The sequence below is a fragment of the Moschus berezovskii genome, chromosome 9 (genome assembly GCF_049115385.1).
Source record: "Moschus berezovskii isolate FMDL1 chromosome 9, NW_MosBer_1.0, whole genome shotgun sequence".
NCBI classification, from domain to species: Eukaryota; Metazoa; Chordata; class Mammalia; order Artiodactyla; family Moschidae; genus Moschus; species Moschus berezovskii.
Window position 1 is genome coordinate 68318462 of NC_142468.1, and position 17867 is coordinate 68336328.

The following is a 17867-nucleotide window of genomic DNA, read 5'->3' on the forward strand; positions in this document are numbered from 1 at the left end:
CTTTCCTGGTGGTCCTATGGTTAAGAATCTGCCTTCTAATGCCGTGGACATGGGTTCAATCCTGGGTCAGGGACCTAACCTCTGACATGCTGTGAGGCAGCTAAGCCCCTGTGCCTCAACTAGTGAGGCCAGGCACCTGGAGAGAAGAGCGTGCACCTCTATGAAGAGCCCACGTGCTGCAACTAAGACCCGACACAGCCAAAAATAATAAATAACTATTGTGAAAGGAGATGTGTGTAAACAAGGTTTCCCTGCATTTACATTAAACAAAACAAAACAGTAAGAGAACTGATGATGAATTTTGTCACGTTCAAGCATTCTATCCATGAATACATAAACTAATTGAAAGCAACCCCCCAAAAAGCCTGATGCATTTCATCAAAGATGTATTCCTAGTATAATTTTACTTTTCATGTATAACTTTATCAAAATGTGTAATATATTTGTGCTTTGATGTTGAATGATTGTAATGATAATCTAATTCAAATTTAAAAGAAAACAAGTAAAGACTTAGAGCCTCACAGTCACAAGATATATAACATAATGTTAAAAAACATATATATACTAATTACACCCAGTTAGGATACAATACCAATAAAACTTCCAATCATAGCATACATGAGGGGAAGACTGAAATATTGAAAGAGAAAATGAATAACATAGATTTTCCAACTGTTAAAGTAGAGCTTGTTTACATTATTCTTTGTGTGTGTAGGGCTTCCCTGGTGGCTCAGAGGTTAAAGCATCTGCCCCCAATGTGGGAGACCCGGGTTCGATCCCTGGGTCGGGAAGATCCCCTGGAGAAGGCAATGGCAGCCCACTCCAGTATTCTAGCCTGGAGAATCCCAGGGACAGAGAAGCCTGGAAGGCTACAGTCCACAGGGTCGCAAAGAGTCAGATACAACTGAGCGACTTCACTTTTCTTGTGTGTGTGTGTGTGTGTGTGTGTGTAGCATGCTGCTGCTACTGCTGCTGCTAAGTCACTTCAGTCGTGTCCGACTCTGTGTGACCCCATAGACGGAAGCCCACCAGGCTCCCCCATCCCTGGGATTCTCCAGGCAAGAACACTGGAGTGGGTTGCCATTTCCTTCTCCAATGTGTGAAAGTGAAAAGTGAAAGTGAAGTCGCTCAGTCGTGTCCGACCCTTAGCGACCCCACAGACTGCAGCCTACCAGGCTCCTCCATCCATGGGATTTTCTAGGCAAGAGTACTGGAGTGGCTTGCCATTGTGTGTCACATAGTTTTATTAAAGTGAAAAAGGGACAGAGAAAGCTTCTGACATAGACATCAGAAGGGGGATGGAGAGTGCCCCCCACATTATTTTAAATGGATGTGGTAGGATATTAAACGAGTTTGGTATTTTAGTTTCCAATGTGTGTATGTAAAAGAGTGAGGTCATAGTTTTATTTAAATGTCTATATTCACAGTGTACTAGAAGTGGCATTCTCTGCAGCTTCTTGGTCTTAAGGTGAAAAGTTTTGGTTGTCAGTACCTTGATTTTGGGGGCTTCCCAGGTGGCACTAGTAGTAAAGAACCTGCCTGCCAATGCAGGAGACATAACAGATAGGGGTTTGATCCCTGGCTCAGGAAGATCCCTTGAAAGAGGACACGGCAACCCACTTCAGTATTCTTGCCTGGAGAGTCAGAGGACAGAGGAGCCTGGTAGGCTGCAGCCCATAAGGTCGCAAAGAGTCAGACACTACTGAAGCGACTTAACACGCAGGCACCTATAGTTTTATTCATTTTTAGGGAGTTTGGGAGTCTTAGAGGGGAGGTAGATGCTTTGTCCCAGCACCACCTTGCCAGATGCCACTCCCAGGCTGGCTGTTTCTCTCCCTACCATCACCCTCCCTCACTGTTTCTCCAGAAGCTCTTCTTCTCACTATGTGGAACCTAACTCAGTCAGATGCTGCTGACGAGTCGCTTGGCCCCTCTGAACGCCTCTCATTTCCTCAACTGTAAGTGGTGAAGGTAGAACTAGACTGTCTCTTAACAGTCTGTGGTTCTCTGAAAGCCAAACCCTTCTCACAAGTCCGTTTGGAGACACTTGGGGACAGCTCCCAGGGAATAATGGTTTTCACAGCACTGCCTCCAAGCCGGTTTCTATGCTTCTTATCTATCCCTTAGTCTAGGATACATTTTAAAAGATTCCTCAGCCAGGAAGCCTTCTCTGATTATGTGAAACCAAATAAAATCTAACAACCAGTCCTCATCCTGCCTCCAATCTTTTAGGTTATAAGACCTGACACACTGTAAGTACTTGGGAAGTGCCTGCTGTATTAATGCATGACTTCACACATTAATGTGTATTTACATGCATACCATCACACTACACATGTCTATGTATTCACCCACATGTCCTCTTGCAGAAACTGTTTTCAAACTTAAAAATAATGAGATCTTTGTATTAAGAATAAAAATAATAACACAACAAAAACAGTAAAATCCAAATTCAAAAAGACCACTAATATGAAATGTTGTGAGACTGTGAAGCAACTGGAACTCATTGCTGGTGGGAATATAAAATGGTGCGACTGTTCATAGTCACTTAACATGCACTGACTTTATGACTCAGCAGTTCCATACCTGGGTATTTACCTGAGAGAAAGAAAAGATGTACCCACTTAAAAATTTGGACCAAATGTTTATAGCAGCTTTATTCATAATAGCCCCAAACTGGAAACAACTCAAATGTCTATCAATAAGAGAGTACACAAATAGTAGTACATCCATTCAATACTATTCAGAATTAAAAAAGAAAAAATTATCCTTACACAGGGGGCTTCCCTAGTAGCTTGGTGGTAAAGAATCAGCCTGCAGTTCAGGAGATGCGTGTTCCATCCCTGGGTCAGGAAGATCCCCTGGAGAAAGAAATGGCAACCCACTTTAGTATTCTTGCCTGGAAAATCCCATGGACAGAGGAACCTGGCAGGCTACAGTCCATGGAATCTCAAAAGAATCATACACGACTTAGTGACTAAATGACAATAACCCTTACATACAACAGCATGAATGAATCTCAAAAGCATGCTGAGTTTTAAGAGGTGAGACATAAGAGAGTAGACAGAGCCTGATTCTGTTTATTTAAAATTATAATAGGAAAAATAAAACTATCAACAGAAAACTGTTCAGTGTTTGCTTGGGAACTGGCATGGGGCGGAGGATTGACTCGAAAGAAGCAAGAAGGAACTTTACAGGGGAAATGGGAATGTTTTGTATCTTGATTGTGGTGGTGGTGAATACATTGGTTGAAACTCCTTAAACTATACAGTTAAAATGAGTGTATCTTAGATGTAAATGATATCTCAATAGAGTTGATTGTTATACCAAATGTTATTTTATTTTTTAATAATTTTATATATTTTTATTACTTATTTTGGGCTGTGCAGGATCTTTGTTGCCATGTGAGCTTTTCTCTAGCTGCAGAGAGTGTGGGCTACTCTTCATTGCAATGCTATTCTCCGTTGTGATGCACAGACTTCTCATTGTGGTGGCTTCTTGTGTTGTGGAGCATGGGCACTATGCGAGCTTCATGGTTGTGGCTTGTGGGCTCAGGAGATGTGGCTCCTGGACTCTAGAGCACAGGCTCAATAGTTGTGGAGCTCAGGCTAAGTTGCTCCTCAGCATGTGGGATTTTCTTGGATTAGGGATCAAACCCGTGTCTCCTGCATTGGCAGGCAGATTCTTTACCACTGAGCCACCAGGGAAGCCCTGCAATAGGAAATTTTAAAAAGATCTCTGCCCAAATGTCAGAATGGATATTAGAGTTTATAAGACAAAAGCTAACATGTGTTGTAGCCCAATCTTATTTTTCTTTACATTTAAAAAAAAACTGAATTATAGTTGGTTTACAATATTGTGTTAGTTTTAGGTGGATAGCAAAGTGATTCAGTTATATATTTTTTCATATATTTCTGAAGGTAATCTTCAGATTATCTTCCATTATAGGTTACTGCAAGATATTCAATATATTTCCCTATGTTATACAAGTCTTTGTTGCTTATCTATTTTAGGCATAGTAGTTTGTATCTGTTAATACCATATTCCTAATTTATCCCTCCCCGCACCTTCCCTTTTCATAATTGTAAGCCTGTTTTCTGTATCTGTGTCTGTTTAGTATATAGATTCATTTGTACTATTTTTTAGATTCTGCGTATAAGTGATACCATATAATATTTGTCTGACTTGCTTCACCAAGTATAATATTCTCTAGGTCCATCGATGCTGCTGCAAATGGCAATGTTTCATTTTTTATGGCTGAGTAATATTCCATTCTGTGTGTGATGACTATATCTATATATTGTGTTTTCCTAAACCGTGTCTCTTGATGGGATAGCCCATCATCCTTAAGGTGTGGACTGAAAAGTAGGTGGTGGTGGAGCAACAAATGGGGCTCTGCAATCCTGGCTGTATCTTAGCTGTGAGGCCTTGGGCAAGTCATGTAACTTCTATGAAGACTCAGTTTCCCCACCTGTAAAGTAAAGATAATAACAATATCAGTATATTAGAATGATGACTTTTTGTGTTCCCTCTCTGGGTCACAGAAGACAAAATTCTGAACCTATCTGTTTTTAAAATGAATTAATATTTATTATATATTTTTGGCTGTGCCAGTTCTTCACTGCTGCTGCCTGAGGGCTTTCTCTGGCTGAGGTGAGCTGAGCTTCTCTAGTTGCGGTGTTCAAGCTTCTCATTACAGTGGCTTCTCTTGTTCCAGAGCACAGGCTTCAGTAGCTGGGGTACGTGGGCTCTAGAGCCTGGGCTCAGTCATTGTGGCCCAGGGCCTTAGTGGTTCCCAGGCACGTGGGATCTTCCCATACCAGGGATTTAAACTGTGTTCTCTGCATTGACAGGTGGATTCTTAACCACTGGACCACCCGGGAAGTCCCCGAACCTATCTAATCTGACAAATGTGTATTGTTCACTCTTAGGCAGGGCTGTGACTTCATCTGAAAAAAACTTGACCTGACCCAAGGGAAGAGAATTATAATACTAGTTCACCCTTGTAGGGTACTCTCTCTGACAACACTATTCCAAGCATTCTCTATAATTCATTTAATCTCCACAACATTCTATGAGGCAGGCACTATCTTAATCCCATTTTACAGACAAGCAAACTGAGGCCCAGAAAAAAAGGCAACAGCTAGTAAGGGATACAACCTGGATACCAATCCAAGTGCTTTGACCCAGAATCTGTGCTCTTAACTGTCAAGTTAACTTATCTCTTGTTGACAAAAGCATAATTTGTGATAAAGGCAGGGAAAAGACCTTGATTTAGAAAATGCTAATTTTATGTTGGTGTGGAAAATTCTGCTCTGTTTCTAGTTTCAATTGCTGTGGTTTAGCTAAAGAGCAGTCTACCTTACTAACAGGGTTAGGGAGACCAACCCTCATGGTTTTAGAGCTGAAAGTTCTGTATCCTGGGGAGGTATCCCTAGGTCTAGCTGTTCCCTGGTGAAATAACCCTGAAGGAAAAGAAAAGCTGTGATGTGACCTGGATTGGGCTCTCGCCTCCCTTCCCAACTCATTTCTCACCTCTCACTTCCTTGGTGAGCTGAGCTAGTTTTAGTTACAAAATGGACCAGAGTCTTTCCCTTCTGGGCCGGATTCCTGCTATTCCTTCAGGCTGTTTCCAAGCCCTCTTTGCTTGGTTCACACTCAATCCAAACCCAACCAGACTAATGAAATTTGGCAGGTACACACCTATGTGGTCACGCCAGTGGTTAAAATATCTACTTCCCTGAGTGTGTCTCTCACCATCACTCCTTCCCAGGAGCCAGCCATTAAAGATTTAATCTCCGGCACACTAGAGATTTTCTAAAAAGCTGCTCCAGCCCAAGGACCAGCATCTCTCTGTGGGCCAAACCAGTTGTTAAATAAGGTAAATGCCATCCTTGGTTCAAACTATATAAAATGCAGTTTATATAAGCAATGCCAAGGAGAGGATTTGGATATCATTATTAACTGAATGCTTCTTTATTGGGTCCTCTTTTTTGTAAAGCTGCTAATATTCATCTTGATCATCAAAGGAAAACACATGCTCTAGGGTTAACCCCAGAAAGTTGAGCGGACCTTGGTGGTCTCAGGCCCCAATTTCTATCCAAGGAGACTTTGGGCCAGCAGAGCTAGTCTTTGAGGAGAAGCAAGTCAGGATTGGCTGAGCCATCTGGACAAGTGCTTGTGACATCAAGGAACATGGGGCTAGTCTCTATCATTTGGCAAATCATGCCTCACCATTCATTTATTCATCCCACAAAGAGTTAACAAGCTCCTCTTAAATGGGATGCCACTGTGCTAGGGCAATGAGAGCCAGAAGTTGGATGAGACCCTCCTTGTCCCCGATCCTGTGTATAAGACATGCACACAGGAAACACGGAGTGTTCTCAAAATGAGTGAGACAGACCTTGAGTTCAGAGAAGGAGGGTTGACATAGGATAAAGCAAGGTGGAGGAACACATGAACCCTGACTTGCTCATCGCTGTGCACTGAGCACTTTCCACAGTGCTTACCCCACAGTGGGTTTGAAAAGAACCTCGTGGAATGAAGGGATGAATGAGAACATACTCATAATTCATGATCCTGACATTCCGACATTGTTGACATGTTGGTGTGTTTCCTTTTTTTCTAAATATACAATGAATGTGTATTTTTTAAAATATTTATTTGGCTCTTCTCAGTTTTAGTTGTGGCATGTGAGATCTAGTTCACTGACCAGGGATCAAACCTGGGCCCTATGTGTTGGGAACTTGGATTCTTAGCCACTGGACCACCAGGGAAGTCCCTGAATGTGTATTTTTTAATTTCAGGTTTTTTTTTGCATAAAATGACATGTTCATTGTAGAAAAGGGAGATAAAATGATGATAAAGCAACATAATATTAATAGCTAACTTGTGCTTAGTGTTCATTACATATCAGGCAAAATCAGCTTCCCAGACAGTGGCAACTGCTCTCTACATTTTGGTCTATGTCCTTCTTATAGGACTTTTTAATTCTAACTGTACACCTAAAAAAAACACTTGGCTAAAACTGTTTATGTAATTCTGTATCATTTTACATTATTTTTAAAAACACTTTCCTACATCATTGGAAGTTCTCTTAAGGATTATTTTAGTGGCTGTTTATCCCATCCTGGGAGTGTACTGTAATCAGAAGCTGTGGATGACAGCAGAGATTCATATACTATCTGTCAGTGAATAGGGATTCACTGTAGCGTTTTGAGTGGGAGAGTAACAGAATGAACTTGTTGTCTTAGGAAGCTTAAGTGCACTAGAAATGAGCAAAATAAAGTCAGGGAGACAGGCAGGAGATGATTCTTTGGGCCAGGGATGCCAAAAGGAAGAGGAGTGTCAAGTACTTCACAAAAAGGACTGAAGATGGAGAGGAAAGAGTCCAAGCACATTGTGAGGTTTGAAGACTAGTTGGCTCCAACTCTTTCCAATTCATTGAGAGAATTGCGTTAGCGTTTTCAGAAATGAGGAAGTTAGGAGGAGAGCTCTATTAATGAAATGAGAGAAGAGTACTTTTATATGAACGTTTTTAGCTGGAACTCCTGCAGGAGGTTAAAAACAAACGAACAAAAATACTGGGCAGGGCTTGAGTGCAAAGTCTAGGCATAAGTGAGAGGTTTGAGGAGGTAGAAGCAGTGGGATCGAGTGGGTAGAGATGAGGCGGAGAGAAAGGCAGGGAGAATAGACTAAGGCTGGATGTTGGGAGAAGGGCAGGGCTGGGCAGAAGCCAAGGAGGTAGCCAGATCCTTGGGACGGATGGCATGGAGAGGCTGGAGGGTAGATGAACAAAATCTGTTCCCCTGGTACCAGGAGACTAACTCAGCCCAGGCCACTGAATTTTGCTCCTGACCCCTCCCAGGATGCAGCACAGGGAGTAGAGAAAAATCCAATTATTGTCTTATCATCAGTATGTTGGTAAATAAGTAGTTTTTCCCAGGTTTATTAAGTGTTGGATATAAAATTCTTTTTCTTGCATCCTCTTTTTATTTCAAAGCTTTCTGACCTACTCATTGAGTCTCTGGACTCCTTCTGAGCAGCAGGCCTGATTCAGAAGTCTCAGAGTGGAGTATGCAGAGGATATAGAAAAAGATTACAAGAGGCACGTTTCACTGACAAAGGGCCTCAGCACTGAACTTTTTGGGTAAATTCTTCTTTTTTTGCTAATCGTTTTTTCAACAATAGGAGAATCCTGGTGGTGGGTATGGGTAGATTTCTTTTGGTTTATTGAGTTGAGGTTTTGCTGGAGGTATTCCAATGTATGCAGTAATTTTAAATAAGATCAGGGCTTAACAGAAATGCCTAGGAATTTGACCATACCTGCTGCTGCTGCTGCTAAGTCGCTTCAGTCGTGTCCAACTCTGTGTGACCCCATAGACGGCAGCCCACCAGGCTCTCCCATCCCTGGGATTCTCCAGGCAGGAATACTGGAGCAGGTTGCCATTTCCATCTTCAATGCACAAAAGTGAAAAGTGAAAGTGAAGTCACTCAGTCGTGTCTGACTCTTAGCGACCCCATGGACTGAAACCTGCCAGGCTCCTCTGTCCATGCGATTTTCCAGGCAAAGAATACCGAAGTGGGGTGCCATTGCCTTCTGGTGAATCTATTGATTGCTAGTTTGGGGATGGTCTGCCACTTAAGAGCCTCTTTGATCTTGAGGCTAATTTCCTAACTTTGCTGGGTCCCTGTATACTCCCCCCACATCCCTCAAACCGCTCAGCAATCGCACTTGGATATCTTATGAGACAGAGCAAACTAAAGAAGCTTCACAAGTCTAAAGCTCCATACACCTTGTATTGGACACTTTGGAAACAAAACGTTATGACTGCCATGATTCAATGTCAGGACCGCGTTTCAGTTTCTTTGTTTTTCCACTAAATAAAACTATTTTATTAATCTTACACTCTGCCTGCTGCTGCTGCTAAGTCGCTTCAGTCGTATCTGACTCTGTGTGACCCCATAGATAGCAGTCCACCAGGCTCCTCTGTCCCTGGGATTCTCCAGGCAAGAACAGTGGAGTGGGTTCCCATTTCCTGCTCCAATGCATGAAAGTGAAAAGTGAAAGTGAAGTTGCTCAGTCGTGTCGGACTCTTCACGACCCCATGGACTTCAGCCCACCAGGCTCCTCAGTCCATGGGATTTTCCAGGCAAGAGTACTGGAGTGGGCTGCCATTGCCTTCTCCACATTCTGCCTAAGCTAGCTAATTTTTTTTTTTTAACTTAAGGCTTAGGTTTTTTTTTTTTTAATGTAGTTGACTTAAAATATTAAATTAGTTTCAGATGTACTGCATGGTGATTTGACATTTGCATACATTATGAGATGATCACCATAAGTCTGGTAACCATCTGTCACCACACAAAGTTATTACAATATTATTGACCATACACCTTATGCTGTGCTGTATATTACATCCTCATGGTTTATTTTATAACTTGTGGTTTGTACCTCTTAATCTCCTAAGTATTTCACCCCCATCCTCCTTCCTTCTGGCACCTACCTGTTTGTTCTCTGTAGAACTCATAGATGAGTCTGTTTTTATTTTTATTTTTTTTTGTCTTTTAAACATTTTAATTAAATTTTTTTAGGCTGTGCCACACAGCATCTGAGATCTTAGTCCCAAACCCCCTGCAGTGGAAAGGTAGAGTCTTAACCACTGAATTGCCTGAGAAGTCTCTAATTGTTTTGTTTTTTAGAGTCTACACGTAAGTCAGGTCATAGAGTATTTGTCTTTGTCAGATTTAGTGAACTAGATCCATCCATGTTGTAACAAATGGCAGCATTTCACTTTTTATGGCTGAGTAATATTCCTTGGTACATGTATACAACATCTTTTTCCATTCATCTATTGATGGACACTTAGTTGTTTCTTGGCTATTGTAAATAATGTTACAGTGAATACTGGAGTACATATATCTTTTTGAATTACTGTTTTTTGTTTTCTTCAGATAAATACCCAGAAGTGAAATTGCTGGATCATATGGTAGCTCTTCTTTACTGTCTGAGCCACCAGGGAAGCAGAAATGCAGGAGACCTGAGTTTGATCCCTGGGCCAGGAAGATTCCCTGGAGAAGGGAATAGCTACCTGCTCCAGTATTCTCGCCTGGAGCATTCCATGGACAGGGGAGCCTGGCAGTTTACAGTCCATGAGGTCGCAAAGAGTTGGATATGACCGAGTGGCTAACACCTGGTAGTTCTATTTTTAATTTTTTGAGGAAACTTCATACTCTTTTCCATAGTGACTGCATCAATTTACAGTCCCACCAATAATGTGCAAGTGTTCTCTTTTCTCCACATTCTCACCAACACATTGTTCTTTTTGATGATAGCCATTCTCACAGTTGTGCTTTTAATTTGCATTTCCCTGATGATGACTGATACTGAGCATCTTTTCATGTGCCTGTTGGCCATCTGTGTGTCTTGATTAGAAAAACATCTATCCAGGTCCTCTGCCCAATTTTAAATCAGGTGTTTTGTTGTTGTTGTTGAACTGTATGAGTTCTTTGTGTATTTTGGATATAGTTTCAATATAGTCCCTTTATTGAATATATTGCTTGCAAATATCTTCCCCATTCAGTAGGCTGTCTTTTTGTTTTGTTGATAGTTTCTTTCAACGTGCAAAATCTTTTTAGTTTGATGTAGTCCTATTTTCTTATTTTTGCTTTTATTTCCCTTTCTAGGAGACAGATCCCCCCAAAAAATATTGCTAAGATCGATGTCAGAGAGCATACTGCTTACGTATTCTTCTAGTTTTATGGTTTCAGGCCTTACATTTAAGTCTTAATTCATTTTGAGTTTATTTTGGGATATGGTGTGAGAAAGTAGTCCAGGTTTGATTCTTTTGCATGTAGCTGTCCAGTGTCACCAACAGCATTTGTTGAAGAGACTGTCTTTCCCCCATTCTATATTCTTGCCTCCTTTATTGTAGATTAATTGATCATATTAGCGTGGGTTTATTTCTGGGTTCTATATTCTGTTCCATTGATCTGTGTGTCTTTTTTTGTGCCAATACCATAGTTTTAAAATTAGGGGGTTTTGTTTTGTTTTTTTTTTAGTAAACTTTAGAACAGTTTAGACTTATAGAAAGATCAAGAAGGTAACACAGAGTTTCCCTGTCTTTCACACTCAGGTTCCCCTATTATAAATATTTTACATTATATTGTACATATTTTCCAGTAGTCATGTATGGATGTGAGAGTTGGACTATAAAGAAAGCTGAGCACCGAAGAATTGATACTGTGGTGTTGGAGAAGACTTTTGAGAGTCCCTTAGACTGCAAGGAGTTCCAGCTAGTCCATCCTAAAGGAGATCAGTCCTGAGTATTCATGGGAAGGACCATGTTGAAGCTGAAACTTCAATACTTTGGCCACCTGAGGTGAAGAACTGACTCATTTGAAAAGACCCTGATGCTGGGAAAGATTGAAGGCGGGAGGAGAAGGGGATGACAGAGGATGAGATGGTTGGATGGCATCACCGACTCAATGGACATGAGTCTGAGTAAATTCTGGGAGTTGGTGATGGACAGGGAGGCCTGGAGTGCTGCAGTCCATGGGGTCTCAGTCGAACACAACTGAGTGACTGAACTGAACTGATTGTACATTTGTCACAATTAATGAACCAGAATTAGTCCATTATTATTAACTCAGGTTTACATTTTATTCAGAATTCCTTAGTTTTAACCTAATGTCCTCTTTCTCTTCCAAACTCCCACCCAGAATACCACATTACATTTAGTTGTCATGTCTCCTTGGGCTCCTCTTGTCTGGGGCTGTTTTCCAGACTTTTCTTGTTTGATGACCTTGACAGTTTTGAGAAGCACTGGACCACCTTTTGGTAGAGTGTCTCTCAGTTGGAACTTTTCCTATGTTTTTCTCATGGTTAGACTGGAATTCTTGAGAGGAAGGCCACAGAGGTAAAATGTCATTCTCTTTGCATCACATCAAAGTTACATACCATCAACTTGACTTATCAATGTTGATCTTAATCTTGGTCACCTGCTTCAGGTAGTGTTTGCCTGGATTTTCCACTGTAAAGTTGTTTTCTCCCCTACCCATTTCAGTCTTTGCAAGGAAGTCACTATGCATGGCCCACAAGAGTGGTGGTTTACTCTCTTCTTTAAGGGTAGAGTATCTACATACAGTATTTGGGATCATTCACGAGAAATTTGTATATCATCCCCCATTTATATCAGAATAGATATGCTATTTATTTTATATTTTGGGTTATAATCCAATACTTGTTTATTTCGTTGCTCAGACTGTCCCAGATTTGGCCTGTGGAAGCTCTTTCAGTTGGCTCCTGTGTCCTCTAACGTATCTCCAGCTTCCTGCTGCTTTGTTTGTTTGGCACTTCCTTACTTTCTGTACTACAAAATGTTCCAGGCTCATCTTGTATATTTCCTGCTCCAGTCCTAAATTCGATTATCCCTCCAAGGAGAAAGTCAAGGCAACGTTTTAATCTTAGCAAAAGTGTATCTGACTGGAAGTTGGGACAATTTCTCAGGTAGACAGGAATAAGACTCAGGTCACCCTCAGGAGGGGACTTTCCCAGCAGCAGCAACCAGAATTGCAAGTCTTTAGTGAGAAATAGATGACTCACCAGCTCCCCAGGTTGTCTCCTCCTTCCCCCTCTTGCTGACAAGACTGTCCCTAAACCAGCTCAGACAGAGAGACCCAGGTTAGAAAGTGTCCCCACCCACAGGACCAGCAAAGAATAGCCTGTTGCAGGCCAAGTGGGGTTTAACCATGACCAGCTGATACCTCCCCCATTTGTATTATTTATATTCCCTTCTACCTGCAGAAAGAATTAAACATGATTACTCTCAAATTTACAGCTACAATAAAACTATTTTAAATAATAGTTTGAGTAAAAGGATAAGAGCATTGTAAAGAAGAGTGTGTGTGTAGTAATTTTGTCCCAGACACCCAGACTAGGACAATTTCCCTAGGTTCCCTGAATCACAGATTGCTAGCACCAGAAATAAATATTTAAAAAATAAATATGAAATAAAGAAGCTTCATCTAGCTTGTTATAGCTGAGATGGAGCAAGTGATTTCTCAGGAATTACACAGCTAATGAGTTGAAGAAGTAGGAATACGGGGGCAGGACTCTTTATGTCTAAGTCTTTTCAAATCCCCATTCTTGCCTCCCTTTCCAGGAGAGCAAAAAGAATAGCTTTCAGACCTTCTGGGTGACATAGTGTGAAGGCAGCACTTTCAGGCTTCTTTCACTTGCCTGATGTCTTATGTGGATGTGTCTGAGAAGTCATAGGGGCTATAATTAGGAGTTATTCGCATCCACAGATACTTGGAGGTAAGGAATGTAGGATGCAGACACTGGTATATAGAAGTGAATCCTGGGGATCCTACCATTTCCTCACAGTCAACTTTTTAATGGTTAAATTGTCAACTTTCTAGTTGTTGTCCTCAATATTTGATCAACAGTTGGTGGGTGGGGTAAGGAATAAAAATCAGAAATCTTTAAACTTTTTTCAAGAGAGTTTGAGATTTGGACTTAGGGATTTTTATACTACTGACTGCTTGAAAAATACAATTCTTTCTTTTCTTCAGTTTTCACTGACCTACTCCCAACACTCTCCCTTCAACAACTCGTGAAGGAGGTGTTTTTAATGATCTTTATATAGGCTGAGATCTTTGTACAGGCTTGGAATTCAGAGAAAGGATTCTGGGTCTGGTGTCACTTGGTGTGGCTGCAATAAAGAGATGAAATTAGCATCAGGCTATTCTTCACTTGCTCTCTTGGTGACCTTCCTAGGGCTACATGAGATATCATGTCTCTATCTATAAACACCTTCTAGGGCAAGGACAATGGGTGGCCCAGGACAGAATCAGCAAACAGGTAATTATTATGTGCTTTTGATGATGATGAAGATAATATTAGAGACTTTGGGGATTTAGAGAATATTCAATTGGAGAATTGTCGTTGAAGATCCTCCCCAGCTAGCTTCTCCAGCATCCCGAGATCCTTTAAAGGAGCAGAGTGAAGGTGTTTAAAGCCTGCATTCAGGCTGAATCTACAGGAAGCTTTTCCATGGAAGAGGTACAATACATTCTTGCCTGCCGTGTTCCCTCTTGAGTTTATCTTCTGCCTCTTCATGATCTCTTTATTTTTAAAAAGTAATTCATTAATAAAATTATTATCCAGACTTTTTAATACTCAAACATGTCTTTTTTTTGTTTGTTTTAATTTGAATAAATGTTTAATTTGAACATGTTGCATTATGTGTTCTGCAATTTGCGTATTCTTCCTAACAATAAATCCTGGATATCTGTCTGCCAGGATACCGAGATCTGCCTCATACGGGCAATTGTTTGTTCTCGAACTTGGGTGATTCCCTGAGCGTCAGTTCTCGGCCTGCGTCTCTACCTCCTGGTGTTAGAGACTGCCTGGCCTCTTGGGGCGTGCTGTAGAGCCAGGTCCTGGAGGAGGCTCGGAGGGTGGGCGGGGCCCGAGGCCGCCTGTGGTATGCAGATGAGGTGGGCGGGGTGCACATATACCCACGGGTAGCGGTTGAGCTGAGGCTCCGCGGATTCAGTCAGAGGTAACCTACGGAACGTGCTTGACCGATCACAGCGGAGCCTGGTCCCCGGCTGTCCCCGGAGCGGGCCATGCCCCCGCGGGAGCTGAGCGAAGCCGAGTCGTCCCCGCTCCGATCCCCGACCCCTCCCCCGGGACGGGGCAGCGCGTCCCCCGAGCTGGGCATAAAGTGCGTGCTAGTGGGCGACGGCGCGGTGGGCAAGAGCAGCCTCATCGTCAGCTACACCTGCAATGGGTACCCCGCGCGCTACCGGCCCACAGCGCTGGACACCTTCTCCGGTACGTTCAAACGGCCGCGGCGGCCGCATGGCTGGGGCTGAGGTTGTGCACTCGGGGGCTGCGGCTGGAGCCGAGGAACGAGTGCCCCGAAGCCCCCGGGGAGGCTGGCGGGAGCAGGCCCCGAGGTGGCGCTGCTGAGGCTTGGTGGGATCCAGGACGCTCTTTCTTTTTCATTTATCTTCGGCTGTGCTGGGTCTTCGTTGCTGCGCGAGTTTTTCTCTAGTTGCGGCGAGCGGGGACTACTGTTGCTTGTAGTTCGCTGCTTCTCACTGCGGGCGGCTTCACTTGTTGCGGAGCACCGGCTCTAGAGCGTCCCGGCTTCAGTAGTTACTGCATGTTTAGTTTCGGTTCCCGGGCTCAATAGTTGTGGTCATGGGCTCAGTTGCTCTGAGGCAAGTGGGATCTTCCTGGACCAGGGCTCGAACCCGTGTCTCCTGCATTGGCAGGTGGATTCTTTACCACTGAGCCACCAGGGAAGCCTCTTTTTCTTTTCTTTATTAGAGTATAATTTCTTTACAATGTTGTGTTTCTGCTCTGCAAGGAAGTGAATCAGCTATATGTTTACCTATGCCTCCCTCTTGAACACTCCCCTCCCGGCATACCACCCATCACAGAGCACAGAGCTGAGCTCTCTGGGCTGTATTGTAGGTTCCCACTAGCTATCTGTTTTATACCCCGTAGTGGGTTTACATCAAACCTAATCTCAAAACGCTCTTTCTAACTCAGTCTTTCCCCTGCCTCTCCCCTGCAGTTCAAGTCCTGGTTGATGGAGCCCCGGTGCGCATTGAGCTCTGGGACACAGCGGGACAGGTGAGAAGTAGGAGCATCCTCTACTGGTCTGGGGTGAGGTGGGTTGGAGGCTGGGAGGATCCCGGGTCCATCAGGAATGGAGAAGACCTTGGGCCCTTAGTTATGAGTCTCAGTCTCTAAACCCAGGTGACAAGGGATTCCCTGTGTCCTGTGGCAGGGAATAATGGCCTGGACTTTCCATCCTAGGAAGACTTTGACCGCCTTCGCTCCCTCTGCTACCCGGATACAGATGTCTTCCTGGCCTGCTTCAGTGTGGTACAGCCCAGCTCCTTCCAAAACATCACAGAGAAATGGCTGCCGGAGATTCGTACTCACAATCCCCAGGCACCCGTGCTGCTGGTGGGTACCCAGGCCGACCTGAGGGATGATGTCAATGTACTGATTCAGCTGGACCAGGGGGGCCGGGAGGGCCCGGTGCCTCAACCCCAGGCTCAGGGTCTGGCCGAGAAGATCCGGGCCTGCTGCTACCTGGAGTGCTCTGCCTTGACGCAGAAGAACTTGAAGGAGGTGTTTGACTCGGCCATTCTTAGTGCCATTGAGCACAAAGCCCGGCTGGAGAAGAAACTGAATGCCAAAGGTGTACGCACCCTCTCCCGCTGCCGCTGGAAGAAGTTCTTCTGTTTTGTTTGAACAGCTGTGGCAGCAAAATGATCAGTAGGCCAATGGCCACAGACTTCTAGAACCTGAGACATGGGGCCTTTGAGGGGCTCTGCTGGCAGGGCCAGGCCACCCCCATGGGACTCAGTTCCCGTCTGAATGCTGTGGAGCTATGGGCCTTTAACTGCCCGCTCTTATATGCCAGGGTAAGCCTAGGGCCTGGAGAAGGGAAGGCTCTGACTTGGATTTCTGTGGTCAAGGCTGGCAGAGAAATCCTAGTACTTTGATTTTCGTGGGATGATCCTGACAGCGTCAGCTGCCTCCAAGCAGTTTGGGATCCAATTCCCAGTTTCTTATTATGGGCCCTCAAGCCAGCCTGGCTGAATTAGTACCCCTTGTGGTGGTCCCCACCCCTTCCTTGGCCCAGGGGTGAGGAAGAGCCTGAGGAACAGCTGGGCATCTCGGAAGGCTGGAAGGTGTCCAGCCCTGATTCGGAGAGTTTAGAATGAATTGAGTAAGACAGAGGTCTGTGGGAGATTGAGAAGGAGCAGAAAGTACAGCCTTGGAGCCTTAGGACTAGAGACAGGCTGGGAAGAAGACCGATCAGAGGGCTCCTCTTGGAATGAAGAAGAGAAAGGAGAGAAGTGGGGCAACTGAGGAGCAAGGCTGACACTTGGGCTGTCCTCAAAGCCTCAAGGCCAGGGAGGGCGGGGCTGGTGCCTTAGAAGAACTGGGTCTCAGGGCTCCCTAGGCACTGCCCAAACTGGCTGGACCAGGAGTGGGGCAGGAAGTGAGAGGCAAGGCCCAGCAAGAGGAGGGGGAGGAGCTGCAAATCGGAGCCTAAAGGAAGAAGGGGCTTTCTCCAAAGTCATAGCCTAGAAGACAGGGCAATGTGGAATCTGCAAATAAAGCCTTAAGTTACTGAAGCTGCTGTCTCTGTGTCTTTTTCTGGAGAGGTCAGCATGTTGGTCCCTCAAGACCCAACAGTTTGGATAGAGACAGCTTGGGTACCAAAAGACTGAGGCTAGGTTGAAAGGTGAGGGCTGGTCTAGATGGGACAGTGATGGGAACTGGCCTGCGGGGAGGGGTTTGGGGCACCCCGTTTGGGGCTTAGCTGGTTCCCAGGAGAGCTAGCGTGGGAAGCAGCCTGGAAACGGGTTTCCCCAGGTGTCAGCGCCAGAGCTGCTTTCCCATGACCTCACCGGGCGGGTGGTGCCCCTCCCTACTGGAGCACAGTGCTCAGCCCCGGGCTCTGGGGCAATCCTGAGCCCTCTAACCTTCCTGCTCTGATCCTTCCAACAGTCTACCGTGCCCCAGGATTTCAGATTGGGGAGGGCTCTCTGGTTCAGACTCCAAACACAAAGGGACCCCCATACAACTTAAACCTCAACCACTGGCCAAACTTCTTGGACTTGTGTTGGTTGAACTCAGTCTTCAGACTTAGCAGTCAAAGGTTACATAAGGACCTAGTGAAGGTCAGGATGCCAGTGTCAACAATTTATATTGCTGTTGTTTTCTTTTTTTGGCCTCTTCTGTGCAGGTTGTGGGATCTTAGTTCCCCAACCAGGGATTGAACCTGCCCTCTGCAGTGAGAGTGAAGTGTCCTAACCAGTGGGCCACA

The 17867-nt window shown here is 44.2% G+C and overlaps 1 protein-coding gene across 1 annotated transcript; it reads left to right on the plus strand.

Moving 5' to 3' along the window:
• The first annotated feature begins 14538 nt into the window (after positions 1 to 14538).
• On the plus strand, positions 14539 to 17172 carry RHOV (ras homolog family member V). The gene is made up of 3 exons (XM_055436943.2): positions 14539 to 14839; positions 15591 to 15649; positions 15836 to 17172. Exons 1-3 carry the CDS (start codon positions 14632 to 14634, stop codon positions 16277 to 16279), a joined length of 711 nt encoding a protein of 236 aa, XP_055292918.1. The 5' UTR covers positions 14539 to 14631; the 3' UTR covers positions 16280 to 17172.
• Positions 17173 to 17867: the final 695 nt, after the last annotated feature.

What these genes read in the sequence shown, in the direction of transcription:
- RHOV (XM_055436943.2), top strand. Translation starts at nt 14,632, where the DNA reads ATGCCCCCGCGGGAGCTGAGCGAAGCCGAGTCGTCCCCGCTCCGATCC. An exon ending in AGCGCTGGACACCTTCTCCG is followed by an intron (nt 14,840 to 15,590) that starts GTACGTTCAAAC and finishes TCTCCCCTGCAG; the next exon opens with TTCAAGTCCTGGTTGATGGA. An exon ending in TCTGGGACACAGCGGGACAG is followed by an intron (nt 15,650 to 15,835) that starts GTGAGAAGTAGG and finishes TTTCCATCCTAG; the next exon opens with GAAGACTTTGACCGCCTTCG.